Source organism: Salvelinus alpinus, chromosome 31 (genome assembly GCF_045679555.1).
Source record: "Salvelinus alpinus chromosome 31, SLU_Salpinus.1, whole genome shotgun sequence".
In the NCBI taxonomy this organism is placed as follows: domain Eukaryota; kingdom Metazoa; phylum Chordata; class Actinopteri; order Salmoniformes; family Salmonidae; genus Salvelinus; species Salvelinus alpinus.
Window position 1 is genome coordinate 38158943 of NC_092116.1, and position 23347 is coordinate 38182289.

General features: G+C 42.1%; 4 protein-coding genes across 7 annotated transcripts in view; 3 read left to right on the top strand and 1 right to left on the bottom strand.

Annotated features, from left to right (window-relative positions):
* LOC139561635 (butyrophilin subfamily 3 member A2-like) overlaps positions 1-23347 on the bottom strand; it is a 1433431-nt gene that overhangs the window by 282176 nt on the left and 1127908 nt on the right. The window lies entirely within an intron of this gene.
* Positions 1-23347, top strand: part of LOC139561634 (sialoadhesin-like) — a 185909-nt gene that overhangs the window by 36602 nt on the left and 125960 nt on the right. The window contains exon 7 of one of the 3 annotated variants that reach the window (XM_071378860.1): positions 644-1301. The exons of the other annotated variants lie outside the window; for them this stretch is intronic. Within the exon in view, the coding sequence (XP_071234961.1) occupies positions 644-666 (23 nt within the window). The 3' untranslated portion in view covers positions 667-1301. Of the gene's footprint in view, positions 1-643; positions 1302-23347 lie in introns of those variants that run through there. 3 annotated transcript variants of the gene reach the window in all.
* On the top strand, positions 7686-12389 carry LOC139560998 (uncharacterized). The gene is made up of 2 exons (XM_071377791.1): positions 7686-7725; positions 7769-12389. Exon 2 carries the CDS (start codon positions 8634-8636, stop codon positions 12387-12389), a length of 3756 nt encoding a protein of 1251 aa, XP_071233892.1. The 5' UTR covers positions 7686-7725; positions 7769-8633.
* LOC139561639 (uncharacterized) lies at positions 12367-16944 on the top strand. The gene is made up of 2 exons (XM_071378879.1): positions 12367-14525; positions 14655-16944. Exon 1 carries the CDS (start codon positions 13220-13222, stop codon positions 14264-14266), a length of 1047 nt encoding a protein of 348 aa, XP_071234980.1. The 5' UTR covers positions 12367-13219; the 3' UTR covers positions 14267-14525; positions 14655-16944.

Below are 23347 nucleotides of genomic sequence, written 5' to 3' on the forward strand. Positions count from 1 at the left end.
TTGATTCAACACTTAAGAGTTTTTCAATTTAAATTCTTATATAAAATTCTAGCCACCAACAGAATGCTATATTATATTATATATATATTGTTGAAGAGGGGTGGTGGAGGGGTTAAAAAATATAATCAGAATTATATTACAAGGACTGACAACACTGCAGTAGCTCTGACCGAGTCATGTTGTAGTGTTGATAACTGTACTCCCTGGTATTGATAAATAGTAAATAGTCCTGATATTCATAAATAGTAAATGGCCCTGGTGTTGATAATTAGTAAATAGCCCTGGTATTGATAAGGAGTAAATAACCCAGGTATTGATAAATGTTAAATAGCCCTGGTATTGATAATTAGTCATTTGCCCTGGTATTGATAAGGAGTAAATAGCCCAGGTATTGATAAATAGTAAATAGCCCTGGTATTGATAAATGGTAAATGCCCTGGTATTGATAATTAGTAAATTGCCCTGGTATTGATAAGGGAGAACTGGACAAAAGCAGGAGCCCCATTGGAAGAGATTTTGATCGAATTCTAAGTAGCACAGTATTGACTAGTAAATCATCTGATATGATTTACATTTCTAAGTGGTTCTGTATTGGATAAGTAAATACATGGCCACACTGATGAACTACTTCTGTGTTGAACAGGTGATCGTGTTGAAGAAGAGTGAGGCTGAGATCACCTGATCACCATAACAACCATCAGAATGGAACTCATGAAATTCTAATATAGAACTGTCACAATGCTGTATGTTGTTACATTGTAGCTCCACCTGCTGGAACAATAGTGGCATTTGATCAAATGTGATCTATTAACTGATAGGTATGTGACTGTAGGTCCAATCATACATTCCAATCATACCATTATTCTGATTGGAATGTGTTTTAATATAATGTGTGTTGTATTATTCATTCAGCAGCTTTAACATCAGTCATATACTGGTCATATACTGTATAGCATTATGGTTGATACATTGTAAATGCCTTAACTTTTCATGTCTATACAGATCAACTGATAGGTGTTGAGGTTCAGGCATTATTGTTACAGGTTCAGTATAATGTTATAACGTTACATGTTACAGAGATAGAAAACATACAGGAGAGGAGAATTCAAAATATTATAATTATTTTCTTTATTTTCCCATTTTGGTTTCATTATGTTATTTTGTTGAAAACATAACTAATTTAGGCCTTTTGTTTTATTGTGGTGGTTTTGTGCAAAACCATTATTTTTCTATTAATCATCCTGGTAAGATATTGCTTTTGTCTTTGTATCATATAGAATTAAATAAATGATTTTCCTCAAGCATGTAGCCTGTTTTAAATCTGTTCTGAATGACATCACAACCACTCAGTTTTTCATTTAATTCACTTCCCTTTATGTATTTTCTAAATGCTCCATTCCAGGTTTCCCCTACAGCCCCCAGGGCCTTGAGTATCTTCTAAATGCTCCATTCCAGGTTTCCCCTACAGCCCCCAGGGCCTTGAGTATCTTCTAAATACTCCATTCCAGGTTCCCCCTACAGCCCCCAGGGCCTTGAGTATCTTCTAAATACTCCATTCCAGGTTCCCCCTACAGCCCCCAGGGCCTTGAGTATCTTCTAAATACTCCATTCCAGGTTCCCCCTACAGCCCCCAGTCATTTCTGCCATACTGCTCACACCTATCTAGCTAGTCAACAACATTTATTTTATATGATCAGTTGTTACGTTCCGCAGTTTCTGTGTTTTGGGTTTGTAGTTTTTGTGTATGTGTGCGTTTCAGGAAATGGCTTCCTGGATTCCAAGCAGCTGATTGGTCGGCCCCATTGATGATTGTAGCTCTGACCCCGCCCTCTCGCCAGGAGAGTTTCAATTACCGACTCCTTCTGCAGCTTGAAAAGCCAGTGTTCCTTTGTTAGGAGAGAGAGCTTCTTTGTATGTCCTGTGTTTTGTTGTTGGTCTGTAATAGTGTTGTGTAAATTATTTTGTAGCAGGTCCATCTGAGGTATGTGTGTGCCAATAGGACTCAGTGTTTTTGATTATCGAAATTGTTCACTCTAAGTTTGTATTCTGTTTCATTTGTTCCCGAAGGGGAAGGCACTTTGGGAGTGCTTAGGCAAGAGGCCTGCGGGCTTACATATACCCGTAGTATGTACTCTGTCTACGCACACAACGTAAGACCTGGGCGGACCCTCCCCTGTATTTTGGTTAGCGCGCCAGGTGGTGCTAAGATAGTAGGGGGCTCATACCTCTATAGAGTCACATATCTCTTTACCTCCACCTACAGTCACATACCTCTTTACCTCCACCTACAGTCACATACCTCTTTACCTCCACCTACAGTCACATACCTCTATACCTCCACCTACAGTCACATACCTCTATACCTCCACCTACAGTCACATACCTCTATACCTCCACCTACAGTCACATACCGCTTTACCTCCACCTACAGTCACATACCTCTTTACCTCCACCTACAGTCACATACCTCTTTACCTCCACTTACAGTCACATACCTCTATAGAGTCACATACCTCTATACCTCCACCTACAGTCACATACCTCTATACCTCCACCTACAGTCACATACCTCTATACCTCCACCTACAGTCACATACCTCTTTACCTCCACCTACAGTCACATACCTCTATACCTCCACCTACAGTCACATACCTCTTTACCTCCACCTACAGTCACATACCTCTTTACCTCCACCTACAGTCACACACCTCTTTACCTCCACCTACAGTCACATACCTCTTTACCTCCACCTACAGTCACACACCTCTTTACCTCCACCTACAGTCACACACCTCTTTACCTCCACCTACAGTCACATACCTCTTTACCTCCACCTACAGTCACACACCTCTATACCTCCACCTACAGTCACACACCTCTTTACCTCCACCTACAGTCCCATACCTCTTTACCTCCACCTACAGTCCCATACCTCTATACCTCCACCTACAGTCACATACCTCTTTACCTCCACCTACAGTCACATACCTCTATACCTCCACCTACAGTCACATACCTCTTTACCTCCACCTACAGTCACATACCTCTATACCTCCGCCTACAGTCACATACCTCTTTACCTCCACCTACAGTCACATACCTCTATACCTCCACCTACAGTCACATACCTCTATACCTCCACCTACAGTCACATACCTCTTTACCTCCACATACAGTCACATACCTCTTTACCTCCACCTACAATCCCATACCTCTTTACCTCCACCTACAGTCCCATACCTCTTTACCTCCACCTACAGTCCCATACCTCTTTACCTCCACCTACAGTCACACACCTCTTTCACTCCACCTACAGTCCCATACCTCTATACCTCCACCTACAGTCACATACCTCTTTACCTCCACCTACAGTCACATGCCTCCACCTACAGTCACATACCTCTTTACCTCCACCTACAGTCACATGCCTCCACCTACAGTCCCATACCTCTTTACCTCCACCTACAGTCCCATACCTCTATACCTCCGCCTACAGTCATATACCTCTTTACCTCCACCTACAGTCCCATACCTCTTTACCTCCACCTACAGTCACATACCTCTTTACCTCCACCTACAGTCCCATACCTCTTTACCTCCACCTACAGTCCCATACCTCTTTACCTCCACCTACAGTCCCATACCTCTTTACCTCCATCTACAGTCACATACCTCTTTACCTCCACCTACAGTCCCATACCTCTTTACCTCCACCTACAGTCACATACCTCTTTACCTCCACCTACAGTCACATACCTCGATACCTCCACCACTCCAGTCACATACCTCCACCACTCCAGTCACATACCTCCACCACTCCAGTCACATACCTCCACCACTCCAGTCACATACCTCCACCACTCCAGTCACATACCTCTTTACATCCCCGGGGAGTTGAGTGTAGCAGCATGTTGCGTTACCTCCTCTACTCGGCCTTGTCTCAGGGTAGTAAAGAGCGTAACATCAATGTTCTTGACACATCCCAAGTTGTAAGTTGAAATATTTTCTACTAGTTGTCCAGTAGCAATTTTAGAAGTAAATCTTGGTGGGTCAAGGTAAAAAAAAGAAAAAAAGATTCATGACAACAAAGCCACAACACAACACTAAACAATACATTAATTTCACTTTAACGGTGACAAACGTTGCACACAAACTATTTAGGGCCTCCGTAAAGCTGTCCCAACAGCAGAGCCTTCTTTTCAGCACCATGGAGTGACTCCTTACCACCGCTACACCTGAGCCTCAGAGGAGCCTTGTCTGGCAGGGAAACAGTTCATTCAGCCTCATTAACTGCTTTTTTTTAAAACATAGCTGATATGGCTGACTTTCTTAAACAAATGTGGTTTCTACTGACAATTGAGATGTACATATTATGGCATAAAGGAACGATGAGTGGACACATTTTATTAAGACAATGAGTGAGCTGAGACAGACGCAGCACTTTTGAAATGTACAGCTTCAGAATTCAGAACATGGGCCGTTCTGACAGTATTCTACCTGTACACCAAGTCAGAACCGTAGCATATACAAGGGGGGCATATAAGCAGACAATGAAAGCTCTTACAATATTTGATGATGACATTTCTCTAAAACAGGCTATAGGGTACATGTGCACCACCAAGTCAGAACAGTAGGCTAAATTATGAGGGGATAGAGACCACATGATTTGGGTGAGGAACAACTTACTACCCAACATACACGTAGGATGACTTTCTTAGCTACAGTATACATATCTACCTGGCATATTACATAATTTATGCAGCAGCATACAAAACATTTTTGGCGGTCCTTCTTGTGGGCAAATGTTCTCATCAAAGTCTGTCATTATCTGTATTTATGTTGCTTTCAAGACAACTGGGAACTCTGAAGAAAACAAGGTTGAATCATGACGTCAGTTATCTTCAGGTCGGAGCTCTAGAAAGAGGCTATAGTTCTTGACTTGGAATTAGATTTTGAAAGTATGATGTTGAAATGATCAGTCCAATCAAAGATATATTCTGTATACCACCCCTACCTTGTCACAACAATCAACACTGTTTCCATAAACACTGAGCAGACACTGTTGTCTGTGTCAGGAGAGGAGAGGAGAATGGCTGCCATCTTACAGTCCCCTAACCAATTGTGCTATTGTGTGTTTTTGTACATCCTCTCCCTGACTGAGTCTGTAATACCCACGTTTCAAGCAGACCACCATAGTCCCTGTGCCCAAGAATGAGAAGGTAACCTGCCTAAATGACTACCGCCCAGTAGCACTCACATCTGTAACCATGAAGTGTTTTGAAAAGGCTGGTCATGGCTCACATCAACACCATCATCCCAGAAACCCTAGACCCACTCAAATTGGCATATCGCCCCAACAGATCCACAGATGATGCAATCTCAATTGCACTCCACACTGCCCCATCCCACCTGGACAAAAGGAACACCTATGTGAGAATACTATTCATTGACTACAGCTCAGCGTTCAACACCATAGTGCCCACAAAGCTCATCACTAAGCTAAGGACCCTGGGACTAAACACCTCCCTCTGAAACTGGATCCTGGACTTCCTGACGGGCCGCCCCCAAGTGGTAAGGGTAGGTAACAACACATATGCCACGCTGATCCTCAACACCGGGAACCCACAGGGGTGTGTGCTTAGTCCCCTCCTGTACTTCCTGTTCACCCACAGCTGATTGTCCAAGCAGGACTCCAACACCATCATTAAGTTTGCTGACGACACAACGGTGGTAGGCCTCATCACCGACAACGATGAGACAGCCTATAGGGAGGAGGTCAGAGACCTGCAGTGTGGTGCCAGGACAATAAGTTCCCTTCTATGTAAGCAAGACAAAGGAGATGATCGTAGACTACAGGAAAAGGAGGGCCGAACAGGCCCCAATTAACATTGACGGGGCTGTAGTGCAGCGGGTGGAGAGCTTCAAGTTCCTTGGTGTCCACATCACCAACAAACTGTCTGGTCCAAACTCACCAAGAGTCACCAAGAGTCATCAAGAGGGCACGACAATAGCTTTTCCCCCTCAGGAGACTGAAAAGATTTGGCATGGGTCCCCAGATCCTCAAAAAGTTCTACAGCTAAACCATCGAGAGCATCCTGACCGGTTGCATCACCGCCTGGTATGGCAGCTGATCGGCCTCCGACCACAAGGCACTACAGAGGGTAGTGCGTACGGCCCAGTACATCACTGGGGGCAAGCTTCCTGCCATCCAGGACCTCTATACCAGGCGTTGTCAGAGGAAGGCCCAAAAAATGGTCAGACTCCAGTCATCAAGTCATAGACTGTTCTCCCTTCTACCACACGGTAAGCGGTACCGGAGCGCCAAGTCTGGGCCCAAAAGGCTCCTTAACAGCTTTTACCCCCAAGCCATAACACTGCTGAAAAATGTATAAAATGGACATTTACATTTGTTTTTGCACTGCTGCTATTCACTGTTTTTTACGTATGCATAGTCACTTTACCCCTACCTACATGTACACATTACCTGGTCTAAGCTGTACTACTGTTAATTATCTATATCATAGTCACTTTACCCCTACCTACATGTACAAATTACCTGGTCTAACCTGTATCCCCACATATTGACTTGGTACCGGCAACCCTGTATATAGCCTCGTTGTTGTTATGTCATTTTATTGTGTTACTTTATATATATTTTTTTACTTTAGTTTATTTAGTAAATATTTTCTTAACTCTATTTCTTGAACTACATTGTTGGTTAGGGGCTTGTAAGTAAACATTTCACGGTAAAGGTCTACACCTGTTGTATTCAGCGCATGTGACAAATAAAATGTTATTTGATTTGATAGCATGGCTTCAGAATTGGAAGTAGAATAATCTGATCCTAGATCTGTGCTCAGGGACAACTTCTATTTAAAGTATCGTCCATGTCTGCAGCCAGAGAATGTATATAATAGATGTATCACTGTGTTCAACATGACACCATTACAACACATAGAGCACTGCCATCTAGTGGACAAATCAGGATACAACACATGGAACACTGCCATCTAGTGGACAGATCAGGATACAACACATGGAACACTGCCATCTAGTGGACAGATCAGGATACAACACATAGAACCTCCAGGTCTTGGAAGCTTTATTTGGCAAGTTGGCAACCATTAACTGGTGTTGCTCAAGATAAACACACAAAATGACATTATAGAAAAATGGTTCCAGTCAGTGGTGTCTGTATGTTCTCATGATAAACTAACTCTAACTGTTGATAGAGGTCAAGGCTGCAGCGTCTAAAGAGAAGTGCATGAAAAACTGACTAACTAACTCTAACTCTGTTGTGGAAATTTCACACCTCTCTGTTGCTGATGCTGTTGATGGCGGCCGCAGCGTCTAAAGATAAGTGTGTTGGTCACGAAAAGGGAAGGAGGGAGAGAGAATTTAAGAGAAAGGAGAAGTAAAGAGATGGACTGACAGGGTTGTGGTTATTCACCGCTGCTGACAAGAGTATCTTTTTCCATCCACCATGACGTTCTGATGAACAGGGTCACTAGGTAAAGAGAGAGGAGAGAGAGATGAGTGAGGGACAGAGGAGCTGATCCAGTCTACTGCAGTGAAGACCTCCAACACCACAGGAACAGTTATAGACCCCAACAGGTCTCAGTGTTTAATGTGTAGTTAGATACATTTATACACCCCAACAGGTCTCAGTGTTTAATGTGTAGTTAGATACATTTATACACCCTGTGCTGCCATCCTGTTAGAAGGTAACAGATTATTTTATTACAATAGTTAAAATGCTGTTAGAAGGTAACAGATTATTTTATTACAATAGTTAAAATGGATTTTCATTGTGTTCCATGGTGTTATTTGCCCCCTAGTGGAGCTTTCTGGTACTTAGACTGTACGCAAACAGGAAGTAGAGAATTCGTTCTGCACGCTTAGAAGCAGCTAAAAACAACGCTACGGTGCAGGTCTTTCGGTGTAGTTATTTCTTGTCACGCTTCAGCCTTGGAAAATATTTGTTTGTAAGTTCGATTCAAGCATTTAGCTAATGATGATAATCTTGTTATTGATAGAGTTTCTTACATATCAATGTTGGTTGGTTGCATTTACTCACAAATTGCAATGCCTTTCATGTATGATGTTAGCTGTATTACTTTGCTCGTGTGTCATGCAAACGAATTGTAAAATATACAATACTGTATTTTTGTTACTGTTTCTAGTGTAATATACCTTGTTATTCTACATAGATGGTTGTACATTATTAGAGTAATGAAAGGAGTTAGTGAATTACCATATGAGAAAGCAATTAGCTATATGGTTTGGCATCATGCCAGATGCATGGTACCGTAGCACGTGCTTTGTATTCATGCAACTTCAAATGTATAATGTACAGCTACAGTATGTTGGTGTGAATTGAATACTAAAGTATATTCTTTTCTGTGTTTTGCAGTTTTACAACATAAACGTTTTCAATATATTCATTCAAGAAAAGTCACACCTTGGGAGTTTTATTGAAGACTTAGTTGTTAGCTATCTGTCTAGTTTTGCATGGGAACGCAACTCAAGGGCAGAATAGTAAAAAAACATCATCACGGCGGGCTCAAGCTCAAGAATAACCACACACGGTGGTTTGTTTCTACATTCATCAGCCAACAAAGCCTCTGTTCCTATGGAAGACCAGCAGTCTACGGTACAACAAGCAGAGCCAGGAGTTCGACAGAGAGAGATGGAGGAGCCTCTTCAGCACATTGGGACCAAGTCTCAATCTACAAGATCAAGGTCATCAAAACAGTCAAGCAGATCCTCAACGGTGAGTTCTGCAGCCATCAAAGCACGCGCCAGAGCAGACGCAGCGCGTGCACAAGTCTCCTATGCTGAGAAGGAAGCTTCTGTGATGAAACAAAAGGCTGACCTCGAGGCAAGTTTATATGTTCTCCAATTTGAGAGAACAGCTGCTGCTGCATTGGCTGAAGCTGCAGCCTTTGAAGAAGCTGTAGAATCAGAACGCAGAGAGCTTCGCAAAGAACTAGACACAGGGACACAGCCCTTAAGTCCAGTCCAGCGTACTTGTGAGTATGTGCAACAACATGCTAGGCCCTACTTTGCTGAACTTCCATTTGAAGTGGAGAAACAAGAGCTTAGTGTTGACCCAGCTACATGCCATAATCCAGAAAGTAGCAAACAACAGAGCATGAGCAGAGACTCTCCGTTCAAAAGAAATGAACAGCAGCATGGTGTAAATGGAAAGCAAGCCCACTTCCAGTCACACACACAAAGCGTCCCTGAGTCACAAGTCGCACCAGACCTCATCAAGTACCTCCTACGCCGTGAGATGGTGAGTTCCGGACTCCTGAAGTTTGATGATCGCCCTGAAAATTATTGGGCATGGAAAGCATCCTTTCTCAATGCGATCAGAGACTTGAATTTATCAGCCAGGGAAGAGTTAGATCTAATTACCAAGTGGCTAGGGGCAGAGTCGTCTGAGCAAGCAAACAGAATTAGATCTGTCCATATTTTCAACGCAACAGCAGGGCTTAACATGGTCTGGCAACGACTAGAAGAGTGCTATGGTACACCTGAAGTGATCGAGAATGCACTGTTGAAGAAAATTGATGATTTTCCAAAACTGGCTAACAAAGACAATCACAAACTAAGAGAACTAGGTGACATTCTTCTCGAACTGGAGTGTGCTAAAGTAGAAGGGTACCTTCCAGGCCTCGCTTATCTGGACACATCTCGGGGGGTAAACCCTATTGTAGAGAAACTTCCATTCAGTTTACAAGAAAAATGGATTGCACAGGGATCCAAATACAAGGAGGACTATCGGGTAGCATTCCCACCATTCTCGTTCTTCTCGAGATTCATCAGGAACCAGGCGAAAACTAGAAACGACCCCAGTTTCACCCTCTACACCTCAACTAACCAGGTGTCTATGAAAAGTGAGAAACCTGCCAGGTACAGCAGCAAGACACCTGTGACTGTATACAAAACCGATGTGTCATCTGAGCCCTCAGACCACCAAACCAAACCCAGTAAGACAAAGATTGAAAACCCTGACCATCACTGCCCGATACATAACAAACCTCATCCTCTTAAAAAGTGTTGTGGGTTTAGATACAAAACTCTAGATGAGCGCAAATCATATCTCAAAGAGAATGGAATTTGTTTCCGATGTTGTGGGTCAACTCAGCACAGAGCTAAAGACTGTAAGGTGTCAATCAAGTGCTCAGAGTGCGACAGCGACAGACATCTTGCTGCTCTGCATCCAGGCCCAGCCCCTTCAAATACAGACACTGCTACAGCAGAGAAAGAGCATGGCGGGGAGCAAGGTGACGATGCTCTTCTATCTGTCACCTCAAAGTGTACGGAGATCTGTGGTGAGGCAGTTAATCCAAGATCATGTTCAAAAATATGCCTAGTTAAAGCTTATCCGGCTGGGGAAAGAGAGAAAGCTGTCAAAATGTATGTAGTGCTTGATGAACAGAGTAACAAATCTCTGGCCAAGACAGAGTTTTTCAATCTCTTCAACATCAATGACAACTCTGCTCCATACACCATGAAGACCTGTTCTGGGGTAACAGAGACTTCAGGCAGGAGAGCCGTCAACTTCATGGTGGAGTCTATAGACGGACACATGCAGCTATCTCTCCCTACTCTGATAGAGTGTGATATGATGCCAGACGATAGGATGGAGATTCCCTCCCCCGACATTGCATATCATCATCCCCATCTGCAACCAGTTATGGACAAAATTCCAGCTGTGGACCCAGACGCTCCCATCCTCCTGCTCTTAGGACGAGACATCTTAAGGGTACACAAGGTACGAGAGCAAATCAATGGGCCCCACGACACTCCTTATGCACAGCGACTCGACCTCGGGTGGGTCATCGTGGGTGAGGTCTGTCTGGGAACGGCTCACCGACCAGCCAATGTTAACGTGTTCAGGACAAACATACTTCAAAATGGTCGCACATCCTATCTGAGCCCTTGCCCTGACATCATCCAGGTAAAAGAGAACTACAACAGCGTAGCTCAGAAACACATCTCTCCCTCTACAATGCACTCGAGAGATCCAAGCACAACTGTGAACACAGACAACCTGGGATGTTCCGTGTTCGACAAAACACAAGACGATGATAAACCAGCACCATCAGTGGAGGACAAAGCTTTTTTGGACATTATGGACAAACAGGTTTTCCAGGATGATGGAAACAACTGGGTGGCTCCACTACCCTTTCGCCCCACTCGACGTCGCCTTCCTAATAACAGGGAGCAGGCCATAAACCGTCTCACATCACTTCGCAGGACTTTAGACAAAAAGCCTGACATGAAGCGTCATTTTATTGACTTCATGCAAAAGATGCTGGATAACGACCAAGCCGAACCTTCACCGCCACTAGAGGGAGACAAAGAATGTTGGTATCTACCCATATTTGGTGTTTACCATCCACAAAAGCCTGAACAAATAAGAGTAGTATTTGACTCCAGTGCTAAGTGTCAAGGCGTGTCACTTAACGATGTTCTGCTCAGTGGTCCAGACTTAAACAACACACTCTTGGGTGTCCTAATGCGCTTCCGCAAGGATTGCATTGCACTAACAGCAGATGTGCAACAAATGTTTTACTGTTTTGGTGTACGTGAGGATCACAGAGATTACTTAAGGTTTCTCTGGTATGAAGACAACAATCCAGATAGAAACATAACTGAGTACAGGATGAAAGTCCATGTATTTGGGAACAGCCCTTCACCAGCCGTAGCCATCTACTGCATGAGACGAGCAGCGCTACAGGGTGAGAAGGAACACGGATCAGAACCCAAGCAATATGTAGTGAGGAACTTCTACGTCGATGATGGGCTGACATCAGTAGCTACAACAGAAGAAGCTATCAACATTCTAAGAAAAACACAAGCAATGTTGGCGGAGTCCAACATGAAACTACACAAGATTGCATCCAATAGCAAAACAGTTATGGAAGCCTTCCCTATGGAGGACCGTGCAAAAGACTTAAAAGATCTGGACCTAGGAGTGGATCCTCTCCCCTTTCAACGGAGTCTGGGACTTTCCTGGAACCTGGAAACAGACAGCTTCTCATTCCAGGTGTCCCACAATGAGAACCCTTTTACGCGGAGAGGCATCCTGTCCACAGTGAATAGTCTTTATGACCCCCTTGGGTTCGTGGCTCCAATAACAATGCAAGGTAAAGCCTTAATCAGAGAACTCTCTTCTGATCAGAGTGAGTGGGATGCCCCTCTTCCCCCAGAAAAAGAAGAGAAATGGAAAATGTGGAAGGATTCTTTGATGGAGTTGGAACATATGTATATTCAGCAGACCTACATCCCAGTCTCCTTGTCTACCACTCAAAGAAGAGAGCTACACATCTTCTCGGATGCCTCTAGGAGCGGTAGCCTACCTGAGAGTTATTGACTCGGAAGGTCAATGCCATGTTGGATTTGTCATGGGGAAATCAAAATTGGCCCCTCGTCCGGCCCACACTATCCCACGCCTAGAACTGTGTGCGGCTTTGCTAGCTGTTGAGATGTATGAACTGATCAGAGACGAAATTGACATTGATGTAAATGTGGCCAAGTTCTACACAGACAGTAAGATAGTTCTTGGTTACATCCACAATGTCACCAAAAGATTCTATGTGTATGTTGCCAATAGGGTAACTCGCATCAGGAAGTCTACCCATCCAGATCAGTGGTGTTATGTAAACACTGACAGCAATCCAGCAGACCATGCAACCAGGCCTATATTTGCTGCGCTCTTAAAGTACACCAGTTGGTTCTCAGGTCCACCTTTCCTGACCCAAACAAACTCAAGTGAGCCTGAGAACAAATTTTGACCTTGTAGAGCCTCACGCAGACGCAGAGATTCGACCAGACGTCACTGTCTTCGCCTCTAAGGTTTCTGGAGCTCAACTCGGCTCTCATCGCTTTGAGAGGTTCTCAAGCTGGAAAGCTCTCAATCGAGCCACAGCACGACTCATTCATGTTGCCAGATCCTTCCATGAAGGTGCGGACAACACCAGCTGCAGAGGCTGGCATGACTGTAATAAAACATGCGGTACAAGTGAGTTGTCACAAGCCAAAACAGCAATCATTCACTGTGTGCAACATGAAGCCTTCAGAGAGGAATTCAAATGCCTTGAAAAAGGAAAAGAGTTCCCTAAACAAAGTACACTCAAAAAACTGAACCCAGTGATTGATGAGGATGGGTTGCTGAGGGTGGGAGGCCGCTTATCCTCCGCCGACATGTCACAAGACGAAAAACATCCTCTCATCATCCCACGGACACATCATGTCGCCACCCTGCTGGTAAGACATTATCACGAGCAAGTGGCTCACCAGGGCCGGCATTTTTCAGATGGAGCTATTCGAGCAGCAGGCTTCTGCATTATTGGGAGCAAACGTCTGGTCTCTGGTATCATTCACAAGTGTGTCACCTGCCGCAAGGTTAGAGGAAGGTTAGTTGACCAAAAGATGGCTGACTTGCCTGCAGACAGACTCTCATCTGAACCACCATTCACCAGCGTTGGACTTGATGTGTTTGGACCATGGAATGTCATAACTCGTCGCACTAGAGGTGGTAGCGCAGACTCCAAGCGCTGGGCGGTGCTCTTTACATGTATGTCTACTAGAGCAGTCCATATCGAGCTCATCGAATCCATGTCCACATCCAGCTTCATCAACGCGCTGAGACGTTTTTTCTCTATCCGTGGTCCAGCAAAAGTGCTACGCTCTGATCGAGGTACAAACTTTATAGGTGCCTGCGGGGAACTGGGTATCGACACAAATGACTCAGAACTGACTAAATACCTCTCAGATAAGGGATGTACTTGGATATTTAATCCTCCACACTCGTCTCATATGGGTGGTTCTTGGGAGAGACTCATTGGGGTTGCCAGACGTATCCTTGATGCTATGCTGTTTCAGACGGGCTCCACTCGTCTCACACATGAGGTCTTGAGCACTCTTATGTCTGAAGTTATGGCAATAATCAATGCGAGACCCCTAGTGTCAGTGTCAACGGACCCTGACATGCCTGCCATTCTCACACCCTCAATGTTACTGACACAAAAGACCAGCGCTACCTCAGCCCCTTCTGGATACTTCAGCATGAACGACCTTCATGGAAAACAGTGGAAGCAAGTCCAGTGTCTCGCTGACACCGTTTGGAAAAGGTGGAGACAGGAGTACCTGACAACGCTGCAGAGACGCAGAAAATGGACAGCAGAAAAGCCAAATGTAAAAGTGGGAGATGTTGTCTTATTGAAAGACAGTCAGGCACACAGAAAATGACTGGCCAGTCGGGCTTGTGGTCAAAACCTTTCCCAGTACTGACAAAAAGGTTAGGAAAGTAGAACTAAAAATTGTCAAGCAAGGAGCTGCTAAGGTGTTTCTGAGACCAATCTCAGAGATTGTTGTTCTTCTTTCTGAAGCATCCTAGAGACAAAAGATACAAATAGAAAGGACATTATTTGTTTCTTGATATGTTTTATTTCATAGTGGCACAATTTCATTATACCAGGCGGGGAGTGTGCTGCCATCCTGTTAGAAGGTAACAGATTATTTTATTACAATAGTTAAAATGCTGTTAGAAGGTAACAGATTATTTTATTACAATAGTTAAAATGCTGTTAGAAGGTAACAGATTATTTTATTACAATAGTTAAAATGCTGTTAGAAGGTAACAGATTATTTTATTACAATAGTTAAAATGGATTTTCATTGTGTTCCATGGTGTTATTTGCCCCCTAGTGGAGCTTTCTGGTACTTAGACTGTACGCAAACAGGAAGTAGAGAATTCGTTCTGCACGCTTAGAAGCAGCTAAAAACAACGCTACGGTGCAGGTCTTTCAGTGTAGTTATTTCTTGTCACGTTTCAGCCTTGGAAAATATTTGTTTGTAAGTTCGATTCAAGCATTTAGCTAATGATGATAATTTTGTTATTGATAGAGTTTCTTACATATCAATGTTGGTTGGTTGCATTTACTCACAAATTGCAATGCCTTTCATGTATGATGTTAGCTGTATTACTTTGCTCGTGTGTCATGCAAACGAATTGTAAAATATACAATACTGTATTTTTGTTACTGTTTCTAGTGTAATATACCTTGTTATTCTACATAGATGGTTGTACATTATTAGAGTAATGAAAGGAGTTAGTCAATTACCATATGAGAAAGCAATTAGCTATATGGTTTGGCATCATGCCAGATGCATGGTACCGTAGCACGTGCTTTGTATTCATGCAACTTCAAATGTATAATGTACAGCTACAGTATGTTGGTGTGAATTGAATACTAAAGTATATTCTTTTCTGTGTTTTGCAGTTTTACAACATAAACGTTTTCAATATATTCATTCAAGAAAAGTCACACCTTGGGAGTTTTATTGAAGACTTAGTTGTTAGCTATCTGTCTAGTTTTGCATGGGAACGCAACTCAAGGGCAGAATACACCCCAACAGGTCTCAGTGTTTAATGTGTAGTTAGATACATTTATACACCCCAACAGGTCTCAGTGTTTAATGTGTAGTTAGATACATTTATACACCGCAACAGGTCTCAGTGTTTAATGTGTAGTTAGACACATTTATACACCCCAACAGGTCTCAGTGTTTAATGTGTAGTTAGACACATTTATACACCCCAATCTGTCTGTGTGTGTTTGTGTGCGTCTGTTTCCGGTGTGGCTCAGTTGGTAGAGAATGGTCCTTGCAGTGCCAGGGTTGTGGGTTTGATCCCACGGGTGACCAGTACAGGATAAAGAACAATCATGTATCAACTCACTACTGTAAGTTGCTCTGGATAGACTTAAATGAGCAAAATATGGTTGTAAAACGTGTGACAGAGGAACAGAGGTGTTTAACAATGGGTGATGTTGTTCACGTACAGCTATAACCTCAAACAGACACAGATCTCCTGCTCTGATAAGTCTATGTGTGGGGTGGAGTGGTTTGAGCTACAAACTATTTTACTAATACTTTCAGATGTAAGGACATTTGGCTTTGTGACTTTGGGTATTTTGAGCATCATGTTATACTGTTTAAATGTCAGCCACCAGACCAGAGCATCATGTTATACTGTTTAAATGTCAGCCACCAGACCTGGCCATAACCCTGTACAGGCCACCAAAGCACTGCCCACTTCCTTTACTGATTTCTCTGAACTATTGTCTATTGTCCTTGAGAACTATGATAAAATCATTGTGTTGGGTGATTTTAATATTCATGTTGACAAAGAGACCAAGGCCATTGAATTTATGAATCTTTTGAGCTCTATGGACTTTATCCGACATGTTACTGGGCCCACCCATAACCACAGCCATACTCTGGACCTGGTTATTACCAAGGGGCTTTCTACTGGGCCCACCCATAACCACAGCCACACTCTGGACCTGGTTATTACCAAGGGGCTTTCTACTGGGCCCACCCATAACCACAGTCATACTCTGGACCTGGTTATTACCAAGGGGCTTTCTACTGGGCCCACCCATAACCACAGTCATACTCTGGACCTGGTTATTACCAAGGGGCTTTCTGCCATATCCTCTATTGTTGATGTTGCTTTATCTGATCACCACTGGGGATTGTTTACTACCTTGTTGCCAGTCCAAACTTTAATTAAATAAAAACATTGTAAATTAAGGGCAACCATTGGTGCCATAGCTCCAGTAACGTTGAAAAAGGAAACATCCAAACAGATGAGTGAGGAAACTAATAAATTAAAGAGAAACTGCAGAAGGGCAGAGCGGAAGTGGATGAAGTCAAAGTTGCAATTCTGAGAGAGCAACTTGGCATATATAACAAGGCCATTAGAAATGAGAGAGCATCATATATAACAAGGCCATTAGAAATGAGAGAGCATCATATATAACAAGGCCATTAGAAATGAGAGAGCATCATATATAACAAGGCCATTAGAAATGAGAGAGCGTCATATATAACAAGGCCATTAGAAATGAGAGAGCATCATATATAACAAGGCCATTAGAAATGAGAGAGCATCATATATAACAAGGCCATTAGAAATGAGAGAGCATCATATATAACAAGGCCATTAGAAATGAGAGAGCATCATATATAACAAGGCCATTAGAAATGAGAGAGCATCATATATAACAAGGCCATTAGAAATGAGAGAGCATCATAAATAACAAGGCCATTAGAAATGAGAGAGCATCATACACTGCTCAAAAAAATAAAGGGAACACTTAAACCACACAATGTAACTCCAAGTCAATCACAGTTCTGTGAAATGAAACTGTCCACTTAGGAAGCAACACTGATTGACAATAAATTTCACATGCTGTTGTGCAAATGGAATAGACAAAAGGTGGAAATTATAGGCAATTATCAAGACACCCCCAATAAAGTAGTGGTTCTGCAGGTGGTGACCACAGACCATTCTCAGTTCCTATGCTTCCTGGCTGATGTTTTGGTCACTTTTGAATGCTGGCGGTGATTTGGTAGCATGAAACGGAGTCTACAACCCACACAAGTGGCTCAGGTAGTGCAGCTCCTCCAGGATGGCACATCAATGCGAGCTGTGGCAAGAAGGTTTGCTGTGTCTGTCAGCGTAGTATCCAGAGCATGGAGGCGCTACCAGGAGACAGGCCAGTACATCAGGAGACGTGGAGGAGGCCGTAGGAGGGCAACAACCCAGCAGCAGGACCGCTACCTCCGCCTTTGTGCAAGGAGAAGCACTGCCAGAGCCCTGCAAAATGACCTCCAGCAGGCCACAAATGTGCATGTGTCTGCTCAAACGGTCAGAAACAGACTCCATGAGGGTGGTATGAGGGCCCGACGTGCTTACAGCCCAACACCGTGCAGGACGTTTGGCATTTGCCAGAGAACACCAAGATTGGCAAATTTGCCACTGGCGCCCTGTGCTCTTCACAGATGAAAGCAGGTTCACACTGAGCACATGAGCACATGTGACAGACGTGACAGAGTCTGGAGACGCCGTGGAGAACGTTCTGCTGCCTGCAACATCCTCCAGCATGACCGGTTTGGCGGTGGGTCAGTCATGGTGTGGGGTGGCATTTCTTTGTGGGGCCGCACAGCCCTCCATGTGCTCGCCAGAGGTAGCCTGACTGCCATTAGGTACCGAGATGAGATCCTCAGACCCCTTGTGAGACCATATGCTGACACATGCACATTTGTGGCCTGCTGGAGGTCATTTTGCAGGGCTCTGGCAGTGCTCCTCCTTGCACAAAGGCGGAGGTAAGGTAAGGAAAGTGACATCACAACTTAACCTTCTACCTGCCTTCTCCATCCTATGCCCACCACCTTCTACCTGCCTTCTCCATCCGATCCCCACCACCTTCTTCAAAACAGTTTTTACATTTCATTATTAATTATTCAATGCACAATTCTTGAGAAGTGTAACAGCCACATGATTTTTTTAGTGACAATTGTATTTTTTTCAATTCAAATCTGGTTTTCCTAAAGTGGTTAATTATCTTAGAGCCAACAGCATTATGAGAAAGCACAGCATTGATTTTCACTGCTACGCAGACGATACACAAGTTTCCATTTTAGCTCCACGGAGACTGTGTTAGACTGTGTTAGTGATTTGAATAGTTGGATGGCTCATAACTTCCTCCAGCTAAAGCAAGACAAGACCAATGTACTAATTGTTGGAGCCAAAGCACAGAGAGATAATCTGGAAGCACATTTTAATTCACTGGCAATAAAGATGAAATCAACACAACGAGCGATGTAAGCGAGGAACCAGAATCACTGCCCGGCCATCCTGAGTTCATCTGGCCAGTCAATTTTGCATTTCTGCAGTATTTTTGAGCATGTCAAATTCGTGATTGTAATTGAAACATATTGAAACATATTGCAAATGCACAGTAATTGGTAATTGATACATATCGAAACATATTGCAAATGCACAGTACATTGTTTGGCTATGTTTCATGTTTTGGGTTACCAGGCGTGATTTTTCAAAACGGTTTTAAATGCTTTTAGGGGGCATCCAGACTTTCATGCGGGATATGGGAGCACTATACTACGGCCCCAAATCAATGGGTGCTGGCCTGAGTGATTTATGGAGGTTTAAAAAAATAAAATAAAAAAAAATCTGTTTTTTCTTCTCGAAAATATTATATTCTTCATGTTTTGTGTTACCAGGCACGATTTTCAATACGGTTTTAAATGCTTCATTTTGGCCTTTTTAAATAAAATGCGTTATTTTCGACTTTTGACTTCCTATGAAATCATATTGCAAATGGACAAAACATATGCCTTGTGGACATGTAAAAAAAAATGATGATAATACAGTATGACCAAAGTATGTTCATACAGTTCTTATACTGTGAAATTGGCATAAAAATCGAAATAATTTCGAAAAATGGTCCAGAAAGCACTTTTTTAAAGGAGGTGATAAGTTTTCAAATGTTTTCACATTTTCAACTTTTGACTTTTGACTTCCTATAAGATCATATTGCAAATGTATAAAACATATGCCTTATGGACAAGTAAAAATAAATAAAATAATTCTGATAAAAAAAAATTATGAATTTGATTTGATGTTCATACAGTTCTTATACATGTGAAATTGACATAACAATCGAAAGAATTTCGAAAAACGGTGCAGAAAGTACTTTTCTAAAGGGGGTGATACGTTTTTTCAATTTTTTTGTAATTTTTGACTTTTGACTTCCTATGAAATCATATTGCAAATGTACAAAACATATGCCTTATGGACAAGTAAAAATTTTAAAAAAAATGATAATAAAATTTGACTAAAGTAAGTTCATATAGTTCTTATACATGTGAAATTGACATAAAAATCGAAATAATTTTGAAAAATGGTCCAGAAAGCACTTTTTTAACCTTTTGTCAATCTAGGGGGTGCTGTTTCCACTTTGGAAAATATCGTCTCCAAATTAAACTGCCTCATACTCAATTCTTGCTCGTACAATATGCATATTATTATTACTATTGGATAGAAAACACTCTCTAGTTTCTAAAACTGTTTGAATTATTTCTCTGAGTGAAACAGAAGTCATTCTGTAGCTCACTTCCTGTCAAGAAGTGAGATTTCTGAAATTGAGGTCTCTGTTCGAGGGTCGGTTTATAAATTCCCTTATAAGGTATGGGGTTACATGCACTGCATACGCCTTCCCCTAGATGTCAGTAAGCGGTGAGACTTTGAATGGAGCGGATAGCACCATCTGGAGGAGTATAAAACCTCTTGGAACGGAAGTATCGACCTTTTCGACCGGGCGCCTGACGCAAGAAGGACATCGGCATGGCTTCTTCAAAAGCTTTCGGTTTAGCAGTTCTTTATCTCCGGCTCTGATTTAATTTGTTTTTTGTCTTAAAAACTTCATAAGGTAGTTAATTTAAACCGACTTATAGCAGTTTATAGCAGTTTATTGCGATTTTCCTGGATTTCTTTGTGTTGCGCTTTCACGAGTTGGACACCTCTCCAGTGGGTGGCTAACGTTAGCGGCTATTTCGACAGGACAAGAGGACATCTTTCAACCCAAAGACGATTGTTCTGGAGAAAGGACACCTTGCCCAAGATTCTGATGGAAACTCAGCTAATAGTAAGCAGTCTTTATGCTGTTAATTCGTACTTATGTTGACAAATGTCAAATAATAATTCCGCCATGAATTATGGTGCGGTCTCGCTTTAGCGCACGCTGTATTGCGCAGTAACGTTAATTTTAAAAATCTAACACAGCGATTGCATTAACCTGTCTAGGATGAGAGTGGCGCTAGCGGCACTCCCCCCCCACCCCCACTGAAAAACCAGTGCCGCGAAATTCAAAAAAAATATTTTTTTTAAATATTTAACTTTCACACATTAAAGTCCAATACAGCTAATGAAAGACGCAGATCTTGTGAATCCAGTCAACATGTCCGATTTTTTAAATGTTTTACAGGGAAGACACAATATGTAAAGATGTACACATTAGCACCTAAAAACACATTAGCATAATCCACCATCTTTTATTTGTCCACCAACACCAGTAGCTATCACCAATTCGGCTAAACTAAGATATTTATAGCCCCTAACCAAGAAAAAAACTAATCAGATGACAGTCTGATAACATATTTATGGTATGGGATAGGTTTTGTTAGAAAAAAGTGCATATTTCAGGTAGATGGCATCGGTTACAATTGCACCCACCGTCACAAATGGAATAGACAAACTACTTAGAGCAACGTGTTTACCTACTTACTAATCATCAAACATTTCGTAAAAATACACAGCATACACGAATCGAAAGACACAGATCCTGTGAATACAGACAATATTTCAGATTTTCTAAGTGTCTTACAGCGAAAACACAATAAATCGTTATATTAGCATAGCACATAGCACATAGCAGCCCAGCATTGATTCTAGCCAAAGTGAGCGATAAAAGTAAACATCGCCAAAATATATTAATTTTTTCACTAACCTTCTCAGAATTCTTCAGATGACACTCCTGTAACATCATATTACACAATCCATATAGAGTTTGATCGAAAATGTTTATATTTAGCCACCAAAATCATGGTTAGACAATGTGGAATGTAGCTCAGCTGGTCAGAAAAAGTCTGTGCGCCACTTAGACAGTGATCTACTCTTATACATAAATACTCATAAACGTGACTAAAAAATATAGGGTGGACAGGGATTGATAGACAATTTAATTCTTAATACAATCGCGGAATTACATTTTTTAAATTATCCTTACTTTTCAATACAGCTTGCGCCAAGCGATGCTACGTCAAAAAACATGGCGTCCGAAGCCACTAAAATGTTTCGACAGAAACACGATTTATCATAATAAAAATGTCCTACCTTGAGCTGTTCTTCCATCAGTATCTTGGGCAAAGGATCCTTTCTTGGGAGAAATCATCTTTTGGTGGAAAGCTGTCCTCTTGCCATGTGGAAATGTCAACTGCGTTCGGGATGAACTGAAAAGCGTGCCCAACTTTTCACATCGTTGCAAAAATAAATGTCCCAAAATCGCACTAAACGGATATAAATTGCTATAAAACGCTTTAAATTAACTACCTTATGATGTTTTTAACTCCTATAACGAGTGAAAAGATGACCGGAGAAATATAACAGGCTAAACTAACGCTTGGAACAGGTGCGCGCCGGTGTCCTCTAGGCTCATGACGCAGCTCCCAAAGAATGACTAGCTTCAGAGTTTTTTCATTTGTAGGTCCTGTGAACGTGCAATCGAGCCCGTTGGAATCGTCATCACGTAAAGGCATCCAGGGGAAGACGTAAGAAGTGTCCGTATAGTCATAGCAACGACAGTGCCCTTTTAACTGAGTTCAGAAGAGTGGCCAACATTTCTCAAATCTGACTCCATGTCAGGGAAATTGCTGTAGAATGGGCTCTGTTCCACTTAGAGACAAAATTTCAACTCCTATAGAAACTATAGACTGTTTTCTATCCAATAATAATAATAATATGCATATTGTACGATCAAGGATTTTGTGGGAAGCCGTTTCAAAAATTAGCCAAGTTAGCATAAATAGTCTAAACAGCGCCCCCATCCCCAACAGGTTAAGAACTAATTTATCTTTCATTTGCTGTCCAACTTGTATTTTTTAGTCAAGTTTATGAATAGTTTTCAATTAGAATAGGTGCTTCTCCAAGATGGCGCCGGACAGATTGCTCTAAGTTTTGGCCACTATTCTCATTGTATAACCACGATTTGTGCCGCTAAATATGCACATTTTCGAACAAACTCTATATGCATTGTGTAATATGATGTTATAGGACTGTCATCTGAAGAATTCTGAGAAGGTTAGTGAAAAAATTTATATCTTTTGGTGGCTTATACTTATCGCTATGTTTTTGCTTGAATCAATGCTGTTGTGATGTTTGCTATTGTGGTAAGCTAATATAACGTTATATTGTGTTTTCGCTGTAAAACACTTAGAAAATCTGAAATATTGTCTGGATTGACAAGATCTGTGTCTTTCAATTGCTGTACGCTGTGTATTTTTAAGAAATGTTTTATGATGAGTAATTAGGTAATACACGTTGCTCTCTGTAGTTATTCTAGTCGCTTCGGTGAGAGTTGTGATGGTGGCTGCAATGGTAAACTATGATTTATACCTGAAATATGCACATTTTTCTAACAAAACATATGCTATACAATAAATATGTTATCAGACTGTCATCTTATGAAGTTGTTTCTTGGTTAGTGGCTATTTATATCTTTATTTGGTCGAATTAGGTCGAACACTATACACAGGGCTGCATTTGTAAATCAGAACAAAAAGTGAGGTACACATTCAAACAAAAAAGTAGACAGGGTTTGGAATGACCTTCTGACCTGTCTGTCTGTCTGTCTGTCTGTCTGTCTGTCTGTCTGTCTGTCTGTCTGTCTGTCTGTCTGTCTGTCT

Bases quoted from the DNA above. Each gene is read 5' to 3' on its own strand.
- LOC139560998 (XM_071377791.1), top strand. From the start codon at position 8,634: ATGGAAGACCAGCAGTCTACGGTACAACAAGCAGAGCCAGGAGTTCGA.
- LOC139561639 (XM_071378879.1), top strand. From the start codon at position 13,220: ATGTCACAAGACGAAAAACATCCTCTCATCATCCCACGGACACATCAT.